Here is a 13,206-nt window from a genome sequence, read left to right as displayed (position 1 = left end):
TTGTTTACAGATTGGCGTAATTGTTCTTAGGAGTCTGTGTGCTATTAGGCACTGGGGAAATAATGGACAGGACATGGACCCTCCCTCTAGCAGCACACTATTTGGTAGCAGACATAGATGAATAACAGAGGATGCTAAAGCAAAATAAGAGAGTTCTGTGGAAACCCCTAGGAGGAAACTTAATCAGATGAAGGATTGGTAAAGGATTTCTGAAAGAAAGGATGTCCCTAGCTGAGTTTTTAGTGTAAATTACCATGTAGATGGTAGGATGGGGGATGAGAAGAGACCATCTAGACAGAAAGTATAGAGAAAATAAATACCAGGAAGGTATGAAACAGTTTAATGGCCGAAACCGGTTTGGCTCAGTGGATAGAGCGTCGGCCTGCAGACTGAAAGGTCCCAGGTTCGATTCCGGTCAAGGGCATGTACCTGGGTTGCGGGCACATCCCCAGTAGGAGATGTGCAGGAGGCAGCTGATCGATGTTTCTCTCTCATCGATGTTTCTAACTCTCTATCTCGCTCCCTTCCTCTCTGTAAAAAATCAATAAAATATATTAAAAAAAAAAAAAAAGAAACAGTTTAATGAATGCTCATTCCCAAATGATGGGCAAACAAAAACAATGTCACATCTACAGACTCAGTATCACTGAAGTGAGACCTGTTTCTTATTTTTAACAAACTCCCAGATGATTTTTTTCACACTAAACTTTGAGAAGGCTTATAGGCCCATGTGTGTGTGTTCCTAGTTCAAATGCATTCCCAGCACACTTAAAGACTTGCAGAACCAAAAGTATTTTGAAACACTTCTTTCACAATAAATAGCTTTTTCTTTTTAAAAATATGTTTTTATTGATTTTGGAAATAGGAAGGGACAGAAAGAGAAACATCCATGAGAGAGAGAAACTTTGATCGGCTGCCTCCTGCAAGGATCGAGCCTGAAACCTGGGTATGTGCCCTGATTGGGAATCAAACCTTTGACCTTTTGGTGCAGAGACAACGCTCAACCAACTGAGCCACACCGGCCAGGGCACAATAAATAGCTTCTTAAGTACTTTATCTACTCCCTCAGGAATTCAGAGAAAAAAATCAAAAGTAAATATAGGAATTTCTTAGTTTCACCCCAGAATGAATGTTAATATTCTACAATCTGTTTCCCCAGTCAAGAGCCTTTTCAATATCCCACACTGCATCTATCTTCCCTTCAGGAATTTTTTAGAAACTTACTTTGTTTTATTCACAGACTAGAGGCCCGGTGAACGAATTCGTGCACAGATGAGGTCCAGCCGGCCTGCTCTGATCAGGGTGATCAGGCCCAGCTGGCCGGGGGGAGGGGCCACGGGTGGTTGGCCAGCTGCCCCCGCCCTCTGGTCAAACTACAGGTTGAACTTCCCATCGAGGGGATAATTTGCATATTAGCCTTTTATTATATAGGATTCATATTACCAAAGTAAGGAGCGGAAATGTAGGAATAATCGTTAAGCCTCTCAGTTTTTAGAGTGATTCTGAGCAGGTAGTTGGAAAATCATGCTTTACAAAAACACTGAGTCTAGCACACAAAGATACCTAGGTAGATTTTGAGTTAAAACATGAGTAGCTCCCAATCTTCTCATCTTTCTCAATAATGCTCCTCCACAGTGTTTATATAAGTCAGGCCCTATCTTTGAGTCAGTGATAGAAGAGAAGTTATTACATGCTACTTTTAAGAAGAGATACCTTCTAAAGAAGATCAAAGCTTTATTTCAAGGCTTGACCTTAGCCAAAATTTGAAGACCATATACTAGATTGAATAAGTATGTCTTTAAATGCCTTCTGTAAGCTTGGCATTGTGCTAGGCCCTGAGGGATTCATAGAAGCCAGAGGTATTCCCTGCCTCAGAGGGAACAGGTGGACACACCTACAGAGAACTGACAATAGCACATTGAGACTGAGGCAACCTCTGTAACAAACAAATTTTTAAAGTGTTGTGGGCACTCTCATGAATGACATGGTGATGAAGCAGCAAAGGCTTCATAGAAAAGAGGACTTTGGAGCTGGACCTAGAAGGATGTTGATGGGCAGAGGAGAGTTTTGGAAAGGGCCTTTTAGTTTAAGGAAATGACTTGAGCAAAGATGTAGGGTTTTCAAAATTCATTGTTTATTTGGTGAAGGTGAATAGTTTGGGTAGCTAGAGCACAAAGTATGTGATAGGGAAGTTATGAGACTGAAAAGGTAAGTTAGGGACAGTTTGTGAATGTCTTGAAGTCTGTGCTAAAGCAATGGGAACTTTGGTCTATAAAACCTTGGGAATTACTAGTACTGTTATGAAATCAGAGAGTAAGTGTTTTGCTACCCTGAAGAACTAAACAGCAGGAAACCTCTTATAGATTGGATTCTAAACAGACTCTAAACCAGCCGTGGGCAAACTACGGCCCGCGGGCCGGATCCGGCCGTTTGAAATGAATAAAACTAAAAAAATAAAAATAAAAAAAGACCGTACCCTTTTATGTAATGATGTTTACTTTGAATTTATATTAGTTCACACAAACACTCCATCCATGCTTTTGTTCCGGCCCTCCGGTCCAGTTTAAGAACCCATTGTGGCCCTCGAGTCAAAAAGTTTGCCCACCCCTGCTCTAAACACATTGTGGTCATGATAGGCCTGGAATAAGCCATTTTCCTGAACCTTCTTACTCTGGTTTTCTAGAAATCTGGCTGAGATGTGGAGAACTCTGAAGGTGGAGGTGCCCAGCACAACTGGGATCCTGTCGAGGCTCCTGAGGAAGTTGCAGACATGCCATAATGAGCCCACCCAGGAGAAGATGGCCTATGTGGCCGTTGCTGTAAGCCATTGAGCTGTGCTCCTCCAACTTCAGCCCACCATGCTTCCCCCTTGGGATGACTGGCCCAACACCCTATCTGGAGAGTGTTCCTTTTGGTTCCTCTCAAAGTTTGCTTCTGTCATCCATTTATAAATCTACAGTGTCTCTACCAATGGATTGACATGGATGGGGCTGAGGAAAGTGAAGCAATCAGTATGGTTTATAAGTTTTAAACATTCCTTCCCTCAACCTTAAAAGATATATATCATCATAGTTAAAAGTAATACAAACTTGTTAAAATTTTTTTCAAATAATACAGAAGAATATAAATTAGAAAGCAAAGGTCCTCCTTAAGCAGAGGTTTACAAACCTTTTCTGTAAAGGACCAGATGGTAATGTTTAAATAATGGCCGTACCATTTCCCTAAAAATGAACTTTTTAGAAGTGTTTATACATAAATGAAGTTTTTGTATATGTATTTGGTATACTTTTTTCTTTTAAATAGACTTTATCTTTTAAAAAGATATTTTTATTGATTTCAGAGAGGAAGGGAGAGGGAGATAGAGATAGAAACATCAATGATGAGAGAGAATCATTGATCAGCTGCCTCCTGCACGCCCCACACTGGGGATCGAGCCCGCAGCCTGGGCATGTGCCCTGACTGGGAATCGAACCATGACCTCCTGATTCATAGGTCGATGCTCAACCACTGAGCCACACTGGCCAACTAGACTTTATTTTTTAAAGAGTTTTAGGTTTACAGCAAAATTGAGCAGAAAATACAGCGTTCCTATGTACGCCCTGTCTAGTATATGCACAGCCTCCCCCTCTTATCCACATGTACTTTTTACTTTATTTTCTTTCCAACCAGTTTATGGTTCAGCTTTCCCTGACCTAAGGTACCATCACACTTTTTTTTAGCTTCCAAAAATACTTTGACATCTCTGGTCTGCTATTGTCTCCTCTCCTATTCTGATTCTTGTAGATTTATGCCTTTTTAAAAATCCCTGTAATGCCATTTTAGTGCAATTCTAGGAGTTAGGATATATAAAGCTATTTAACTATATTAGTCTATAAAATTATTTGTGCATATACATATATATATATATATATATATGATCATAATACATACTCTTTGATGACCTGCTGTTTTTATTTAACAATATATTACTACTTTCCATATCAATATATGAGGCTCTCTGTTATCTTTTTCATGGTTGAATAGTAATTTATTTTCAATTACTTTTAAAAAAAATAGGTAATACATAGTATTGAATCATTTATTTTATTATCAAGTTTCATATTAGTGAATATTTTAATCATTTTTAAACTTTTGCCATTAAAACAGTACTGTAGCAGACATAAATTTTGTTATACTGTACATACCAATTATTTAGGATAAAGTCCATTGAAGGGAAATTTCTAGGTCAAAGGGTGGGATTATTTAAACTTCTGATAATTTTCCCAGATGGTCCTCTAGAATGTTGCCCTCCTACTAGTCATGTACGAGAATGCCCATTTACCCACCCTCTCACTACATTGAGTATTACCGGTCTTTTTATTGTTGCCTACCTGATAGGTTAAAAGGAAACATTTTGTTTTTGTTTTTTAAATTTATCTTTATTGTTAAAGTATTACAGATGACCCCTATATCCCCCACTAATCCCCTTCAAAAGGAACATGTTTTAATTATAATTTTGTTATTGGTGAGGTGAAACATTTGTATATATTCTTTTTTAAAATCTTCATCCAAGGATATGCCTTTAATTGATTTTCAGAGAGAAAGGAAGATAGAGAAACATCTATGTGAGAGAGAAAAACACTAATTGGTTGCCTCCTGCACACGCCCCAACTGGGACCAAACCCACAACCTAGGTATGTGCCCTGACCCGGAACCAAATGCACAACCTTTTGGCGTACAGCATGATGCTCCAACTGACTGAGCCACCTGACCAGGGCTGTATATGTTTTTTAATTGGTTATTTATAATTCTTCTTTTGTAACTCATCTGCGCATGTCCTATATACCAGTGCATCTCAGTTTTAATATGCACACCAGCCACAGTCATCTAGAGATCTAATTGAAATACAGATTCTGATGCAGAAGGTCTGGGGTAGGGCTTTTTATTCTCCATTTTTAACCAGCTCTCATGTGATGCCAGTGCTACTGCTGTGTGTGGTCCACACTTTGAGTAGCAAGCCTTAACATTTTTTTTCTTACTGATATGTGAGAGCATTGTATATATTAAAGATATCACATTGATGCAAATACTTTCCCAGATTATTATATTCTAACTTTGTTAATCATAAATTTTGCTTTGGCTTTTTATTTGCATGCAAATATGATAATAGTTTCCTTGATAGTTTACTTCTGGGTTTCAGGACTCCCCCTCACTCTTTGACAACTTTTAATTACCACTTTACTCCTATTCCTTCCCCCCCTCACTTTCATGTTCCTGCACTGAGTACCACTACTATTGTGCCTATGAGATAGTAGAACCAGAAAGCATGTTCTGGCACAAGCAGAAGTAAAGCAAGAATAACGATTAGGGCTAGCATGTTCAGCTCTGCTGTGTGCCTTTTCTACCACAGGCAACAGATGCCCTTTATGAGGTGTTTATGGGAAACAAGCTCCAAGAAGCTATGTTCCAACTCTTTCCTCAGCTTCTCATGACACTGCTCATCCAGATTCACCACAGCATTGACCTCACCATGTCTGAAGTCGCCATCCCACCTGGCCTGTACAAAGAACAAGAAATGTCTTCAAAGGTTACTCCTTTGTGGTACTGCCCATTGTGATTTTATTGACCTTAACTAACACTTTAAGCACCGGGCACTGTAGTAGATGCAAGGATGGCCAAGATGTGGTCCCAACTGTGGAAGCACTTACAGTCTGCTACCTTCATGAGACATCAAGATGAAATGCCCAGGAATTATTCTGGCTGTTATTGGTTGTCCTTGGTTTTATTGATGCCAAGATAAATAAGGCTATCTGGGTCCAGATGCCCTGCAAAATAATGTGTGATATCATACAAGCCTTTTTTGATAAATCAAGTAGAGACAGAATTCAGCAAAACAGCCATAAACCCACCTCCAAAACCATACTGATCCATAATTGAATAATTCCCTATTTCTGCTTTATTGCACAGAGAGGTATTTTTAGTTTCCAATTAGGGTATCAGTAGATTTTTTTAAAAATATATTTTATTGATTTTTTTACAGAGCGGAAGGGAGAGGAATAGAGAGTTAGAAACATTGATGAGAGAGAAACATCGATCAGCTGCCTCCTACACACCCCCTATTGGGGATGTGCCCACAACCAAGGTACATGCCCTTGACTGGAATCGAACCTGGGACCCTTGAGTCCGCAGGCCGACGCTCTATCCACTGAGCCAAAACAGTTAGGGCTCAGTAGATATTTTTTAAGTGTTTCTGTGGCACATGGATCTCTTTCAGTGATGTTATGTCCAGGATACTAGTTCAATAAGTAATTTTTAATAGTAATGGGGTAAAAAAAAAAGTAATGGGGTAAATTTATAGGGTATAAATAAGTAGTATCTAAATAAAGATTTTTTAAAAAGCAGTGGGCATCAGCTTAGCATCCCATATAATTTGTTTTATCATAGATTTCTTTCCAAATCCCAGGGAAACAAAATCTTGTTAGATTTCTCTATGCCTATAATTTGTGTGAGGGGACCTATCTAGTTCTTAGAGCATTCCAAGTTTTTTGGGGAATCTAGAAAGAAGAGAATTACAGTCTAGCAGCTATCAATGCCTGCCCTCCTCAGAGAGAGCAGGGTAATTGTGTGCTGTAAGTTGGAGGGGCCTGTTCTATTCACTTGTACTGTTTTTGTTTGATTTAGCTTTGCCATACAGGCTACAAAGACTCTCCTCCTCAGAACATTGTGCTTTCAGGAATTCAACATCATGGAAAAGAATGAAGGATGGGCCCTCCTGGCAGGAAAAGATTGCCACCTTCAGGGAGTATCTCTCCTTGCCAAGTAAGGCTTCCTTGACATGCATACATGCTCTAAATCAGCATTGTTTTAAGGTATTCTCCCCCCTTTAGTTACCACAACAACCAAGGTTGGATAACCTTCTCATCATAGGGTGGGCAAATACCCATAATGCCAGGCAAAGTTTTCAGAGGTCCTGGCCCTGCCAGACCCTCCTGTGCACCTGCAGCTGGGCAAACACTTCTGTGGGGAAAATGCTCTCTATTTAGGAAAATTTCTAAGAGCTGTTCTGTTGGTGTTCTGTTTTGCAGTGCATTGCTGGAAAGAAATCACGTCCTTGCACATAAGATATTGTACTTGTTAGTCCCTCTTCTTAACCGAGGGAATGCTAAACATAAACTCACATCTGCAGGCTTTTTTGTGGAGGTAAGACTCCTTACTTAGAAGCTGGATTCAGGAAGTCTATAAAGCAGCAGGACCTGCCTTCCTAGGCCCTGTCCAACTTAGTGGCAGGCTATGATTCCTTTCAAACTTGGGATAGAAATAGTTTCAGATTCAAGCCTATTGAAATTTTTCTTTCCCCATATTCATCATTCAACATTCCTTATTTACCTCCAGTGTAGGCATCACCCTGTAATATATGTGCTGTATAGTAGAGGTTTTATAGGTAATAGTATTTTAGAGTTGGTGTGAAAGTGGCTCCTCTCATGAAAAAGGGCTCCAAGTTAACTTCTTTGGTTGATTTCTGGGTTCTTTCAGCTTCTCCAGAGTCCAGTGGCTAGGAGACTGCCCAGCATATACTCTATTGCCCGCTTGAAAGACTGGCTACATCATGGAAATAATATCTTTAAAATTCTCGCCCTGACGGGACTGTACTACATTATCAGACACCAGAAGATGGTAGGAGGGGCCCCCAGACTACAGATTCACAAGTCACAGATAAAACATACCCCAAAAAGACACACAAGAAACTGATAATAGCTGAGGCTGAAAATTGGGTGGTCTGGGCACATGGTGAGTGGGAGTACATACCTTTGTACCATTTGAAATGTATACCTAGAAAATACGCAAGTACAGATTATTAAGCATTTAATGAAATTTTTAAAAATAAAACAGCTAAGCCATACATATTCATAATACTTGAAACCTGCAGTTTGTGTACATTTCAAATCATTATCATCACATCATGGGCAACATTCGTGTGTCTTTTTATGCCTTGTACTATATTACCTTATCATCTAGGACAGCGGTTCTCAACCTGTGGGTCGCGACCCCTTTGGGGGCCAAACGACCTTTTCACAGGGGTCGCCTAAGACCATCAGAAAACACATATATAATTACATATTATTTTTGTGATTAATCACTATGCTTTGATTATGTTCAATTTGTAACAATGAAAATACATCCTGCATATCAGATATTTACATTACGATTCATAACAGTAGCAAAATTACAGTTATGAAGTAGCAACGAAAATAATTTTTTTGGGGGGGGTCACCACAACATAAGGAACTGTATTAAAGGGTTGCAACATTAGGGAGGTTGAGGACAAGAGTCACTGACATTCATGTTGAAAGCTCATTTTCCATAGGCCTACTAGATGCTAAGCCAGGTCAGAAGAGAAAATTAACCCCTGAGGCTTCAATTTTATCAGTTTAATTCTATTTTCTTTTATTTCAAATACAGGGATGGGCAAAAATAGGTTTACAGTTTTGAGTACACAAAACACAGTTAATAAAGCTGTTGTAATCATTGTAACCTGCATGTCTTTCTCCATGCAAACAACTGTAAACCTGCTTTTGCCCATCCCTGTGTATCTGAAATTCTGGTTGATTGGATATATGAATATTTGTGGCTTATTCTATTTAATTTTTACATGTATGTGGTTTTTTTTAAATATTTTTATTGATTTCAGAGAGGGAGAGAGAGATAGAAACATCAATGATTAGAAAGAATCATTAATGGGCTGCCTCCTAAACGCCCCTATAGGGGATCGAGCCTGCAACCTGGGCATGTGCCCTTGACCAGAATCGAACCCGGGACCCTTCAGTCCACAGGCCGACACTCTATCCACTGAGCCAAACCAGCTAGGGCATAACTTTTACATGTATGTTTTAAATTTTAAAACCCTGAAAAGAACCCGTGTCAATTTCTGCTTGAATTCCTCCAGAGAATCTTTTAGCCTCTGTTTGAATACCTTTCATGATGGGATACTTGCTGTGACCTAAACTAGCCATTCCACTTTCTCTCATTGTTAGGTGAACTGTTCCTTACATTAAGCCCCAGTACATATCACTTGACCTTCATGTGGTCCTATTTCTGCCCTGTGGGGCAGCTCACAACAGCTCTGCTTCCTTCTCTACATGTCAGCACTATCAGTGCTGACAGAGGGCAGTCTTGCCTTCTTTATTCTATGTTCTTGAGTAGCCAAAAATTCAATAAGCACTGGGTACTGGGTAAAGGAGGGGAGCCCTACTTCGGTACCAGATGGAGTGCTATCAGGAGAGGTGGTGATGCACTCACTCCCTTTGGGCACACAGAGGGAAGACATCCAGAGCCTGTTGCCGTGCATCTTAGACCTGTTGTGTGAATCTGATGAGAAGATTGTTTTGTTGGCCATCCAGATACTCCTGCTTCTCGTTAGAACAATGGATTTCTCTACCCTGGCTGCTATGATGAGGAAAATGTTCTCCTTATTTGGTGATGTAAGACAATGAAGGATACTTTCCTGGGGGGAAGGTAATTGGTGTAACAGCAAATAGAAGTTGGGATAATAATAAATACACTCTATTTTGTATAGTACTTTTTATGTTCAGAGCACTTTCAAATCTCCTCTCGTAGGCCCTTCCAGGTAATCCGTAATGTTGCTAGGGTTGGTGTTACTGTTTTTCACATTTAAAAAACCTTGAAACATAAAGACTTGCCAAGTGCTCCCCTGCTTCATGGGATGGGGAAGGAGTTTCTAAAAGGAAAGACATTATCTTTCCTTTCAAGTAACAATCAGGACTGGGTCAAGATGGTAGACATATATCCCCATCCCAAATCATAAAGATTTTTCAAAAGGAAATACATGAACCACAATGAGCCACATCTTGAAAGAGTCAAATATGCAAAGGCTGGGATTTTGAATTTCAGTAAAACAGCTATGGATGTTTACCAGGTGTACCAGTACTGGTTAATAATGCAGATTTTTTCAATAGATGGAGTTACATATATGTTGATATATATGCAATTTGATATGTATGCTGTTTTGTTGTATTGACAACAAGCTTCAAAACTTCATATGTCAAATTTTCTGAAGGTGTTACATCATAGATATTTTTATGCTTAAAAATATCAAATTTTCCCTAACCAGTTTGGCTCAGTGAATAGAGCGTCGGCCTGCAGACTGAAGTGTCCCAGGTTCAATTCCAGCCAAGGGCATGTACCTTGGTTGCGGGCACATCCCCAATAGGGGGTGTGCAGGAGGCAGCTGATCGATGTTTCTCTCTCATCGATGTTTCTGACTCTCTGTCCCTCTCCCTTCCTCTCTGTAAAAAATCAATAAAATATATTTTTTTAAAATGTTGAATTTCGTGCCAAAAAAAAGAGCATTTGCGGGAAGTTTTAATTCATTATTTTGAAGAAAAGTGCTGCTGAAAGTTATCGTATACTTTGGGAAGCTTATGGTGAACATACTCCATCTCAAGATACTTGTAAACGCTGGTTTAAACGCTTTAAAAGTGATGATTTCGACGTGAAAGACAAAGAACGTCCAGGTCAACCAAAAAAGTTTGAAGACCAACAATTCCAAGCAGTATTGGATGAAGATGTATGTCAAACTCAGAAACAACTTGCACAAAGATTAAACGTTGCTCAGCAAACAATTTCCGATCATTTACAAGCAATGGGAAAGATTTTAAAGAGAGGAAAATGGGTGCCACATCAACTGAACGAAAGACAAATGGAAAACCGAGAAGTCATCAGTAAAATGTTGCTTCAGTGGCACAAAAGAAAGTCTTTTTTGCATTGAATTGTGACTGGCAATGAAAAGTGGATTTATTTTGAGAATCCCAAATGCACAAAATCATGGGTTGATCCAGGTCAACCATCCACATCGACTGCAAGGCCAAATCGCTTCAGAAAGAAGACAATGCTCTGTGTTTGGTGTGTTATGAGCTTCTAAAACCAAGTGAAACTGTTAATACTGATCATTACCGACAACAAATAATAATTTGAACCACGCTTTGATTGTAAAACTACCAGAATGAGCCAGAAGACACGGCAAAATAATTTTGCTTCATGATGACGCACCATCACACACTTCAAAACCAGTTAAAGACATGTTAAAAGATCTTGCCTGGGAAGTATTAACCTACCTGCCATATTCACCAGACCTTGCTCCTTCAGATTGCCACTTGTTCTGATTGATGGCACACATACTTTCTGAACAGCACTTCAAAATGTACAAAGTAGTAGAAAATTAGGTCTCTGAATGGTTTGCCTCAAAACAAGAAAAGTTCTATTGGGACAGTATCCACAAATTACCTGAAAGATGGGGGAAATGTGTAGCTAGCGATGGACATTACTTTGAATAAAGCACTTTTGATGTTTCTCTTTAAATTATCATGTTTTCTTTGATCACAGAATTCTCATTATTAACCGGTACACCTGGCAGTACCAGTGTCAGGCACAAATGTGAGACTACAGGTGGAACTGTGACAATTTCTCACTCATAAAATGAGAGAACAACAAGTAGTACAAAGCAGCAGGTCTTACTGTCTCCACATATATTTGGTTTCTTGCTCTCAGCTACCTACAGCTAAATAGCTTCGTGTTAGGACTGGCATTTCAATTAACCTAGAGCTCTTGTAAGTTAAGCATGAACACTTTCAGTGAGTTGCTTCTCTTTGAATATTCCCTTCATAGGTGAGACCTAATGTTCATTGTTTCTCCATGACCCTCTTTGGAGCCTCTGTAAAGTCTGTGAAATATGCAGATAAGAAAGGTGTAGAGAACCAAGTCCTGGACAGCTTGCTCCCACTACTTCTGTATTCTCAGGATGAAAATGATGCAGTAGCTGAGGTAATGTGTAGTGTCAACTTCTTTCTGACTTTACCTCAAATCCAGAGCCAAATCTGCAAATAAATGCTCATATATTTGAAAGCAGAGATTTTTGTGGTACCATCTTTTCTTCCCATTTCCTCTGGTACAGGCTACCTTTTAATTATCTTGACTAAGTGAATTGTTTAAAAAGTACTACTATTTCTCTGTGGCAAATTATGGCCCTTTGTGGGTAGCCCAACCCAAAATTCAGCCTAGCACAGAGTCCAAGATATAGTGCCCCATTCAACAAACTCTTTTGTATTTAGATTTTTAAAATTGATTTGAGAAACAAAGAGTGTGAGAGAGAGATAAACAGAAACATTGATGTGAGAGAAAAAAATCAATCGGCTACCCTCTGCACATGCCCTGACCAGGGATCATGCCCTGTATGGGACAATGCTGTAACCAACTGAACTAAGGCAACAAACTCTTTTTGATAACATTAATAATATTCCTTTTCTTCTTTCATTCAAGAACTGCCTCTAAGCCTTGAGACAAAAAAGACTTGTATTGAGGCTAAGTGACAGACAGTAGCTTTTCTGGCAATCTAGAGAAGCATTTGCCTCTCCTTAATCTTCTCAGAGCTTCTGCCATAAAAGTTGTGAGTAGGATGTCATCATCTTTAGTATTACTGTCCCACATCTCCAAAGTCCATTCCAAGGTACTAACTATAACCACCAGTTACAGCAAACCAGAGAAGTAGGTTTAGACTTCAAGGATTCTGGACAAATGCTGGCGCTCTCACCTACTTACGTTCCTTACAGAAGTGAAAGCAGTTTCAGAAAAAGGATTTAATACTATGGTAGACCTTGGCGTCTTGTTACGGGGGAAGTTTTATGGCCTTGTGGCCATAAATATAAAATATTTTAGATCTCAATAAAGTATAAAGCAAAGCTTCCCAACCAAGTGATGAGAAAGTATGCCATGTAGGGGTTACAATATATGCAGGTACTGATATTCACCCACCCCCAACCCTGCCCAGGCAAGGCCTAGAGCAGTGGTTTTCAACCTTCCTAATGCTGCGACCCTTTAATACAGTTAGTTCCTCATGTTGTGGAGACCCCAAACATAAAATTAGTTTCGTTGCTACTTCATAACTGTAATTTTGCTACTGTTATGAATCGTCATGTAAATATCTGATATGCAGGATGTATTTTCATTGTTACAAATTGAACATAATTAAAGCATAGTGATTAATCACAAAAACAATATGTAATTATATATGTGTTTTCTGATGGTCTTAGGCGACCCCTGTGAAAGGGTCGTTAGACTCCCAAAGGGGTCGTGACCCACAGGTTGAGAACCGCTGGCCTAGAGCAATGAACACTCTGGGCTTATTTTCCTTCAAACATTGAATAACCTATAGTC

At 39.4% G+C, this 13,206-nt stretch overlaps 1 protein-coding gene across 1 annotated transcript in view; it reads left to right on the top strand.

Moving 5' to 3' along the window:
* The window catches only part of MROH8 (maestro heat like repeat family member 8), a 43,124-nt gene extending 33,300 nt beyond the window's left edge, over window positions 1-9,824 (top strand). The window contains exons 13-18 of the mRNA XM_070420282.1: window positions 2,684-2,819; window positions 5,390-5,580; window positions 6,661-6,798; window positions 7,065-7,179; window positions 7,513-7,653; window positions 9,294-9,824. Coding sequence (XP_070276383.1) covers window positions 2,684-2,819; window positions 5,390-5,580; window positions 6,661-6,798; window positions 7,065-7,179; window positions 7,513-7,653; window positions 9,294-9,470 — 898 coding nt within the window. The 3' untranslated portion in view covers window positions 9,471-9,824. The remainder of the gene's footprint in view (window positions 1-2,683; window positions 2,820-5,389; window positions 5,581-6,660; window positions 6,799-7,064; window positions 7,180-7,512; window positions 7,654-9,293) is intronic.
* Window positions 9,825-13,206: the final 3,382 nt, after the last annotated feature.

The sequence above is a fragment of the Myotis yumanensis genome, unplaced genomic scaffold (assembly GCF_028538775.1).
Source record: "Myotis yumanensis isolate MYYU_CA2020_CCGP unplaced genomic scaffold, mMyoYum1.0.hap1 SCAF_7, whole genome shotgun sequence".
Taxonomy (NCBI): Eukaryota; Metazoa; Chordata; class Mammalia; order Chiroptera; family Vespertilionidae; genus Myotis; species Myotis yumanensis.
The sequence above is the reverse complement of the archived record's forward strand: the minus strand, read 5'-3'. Positions and strand labels throughout refer to the sequence as shown.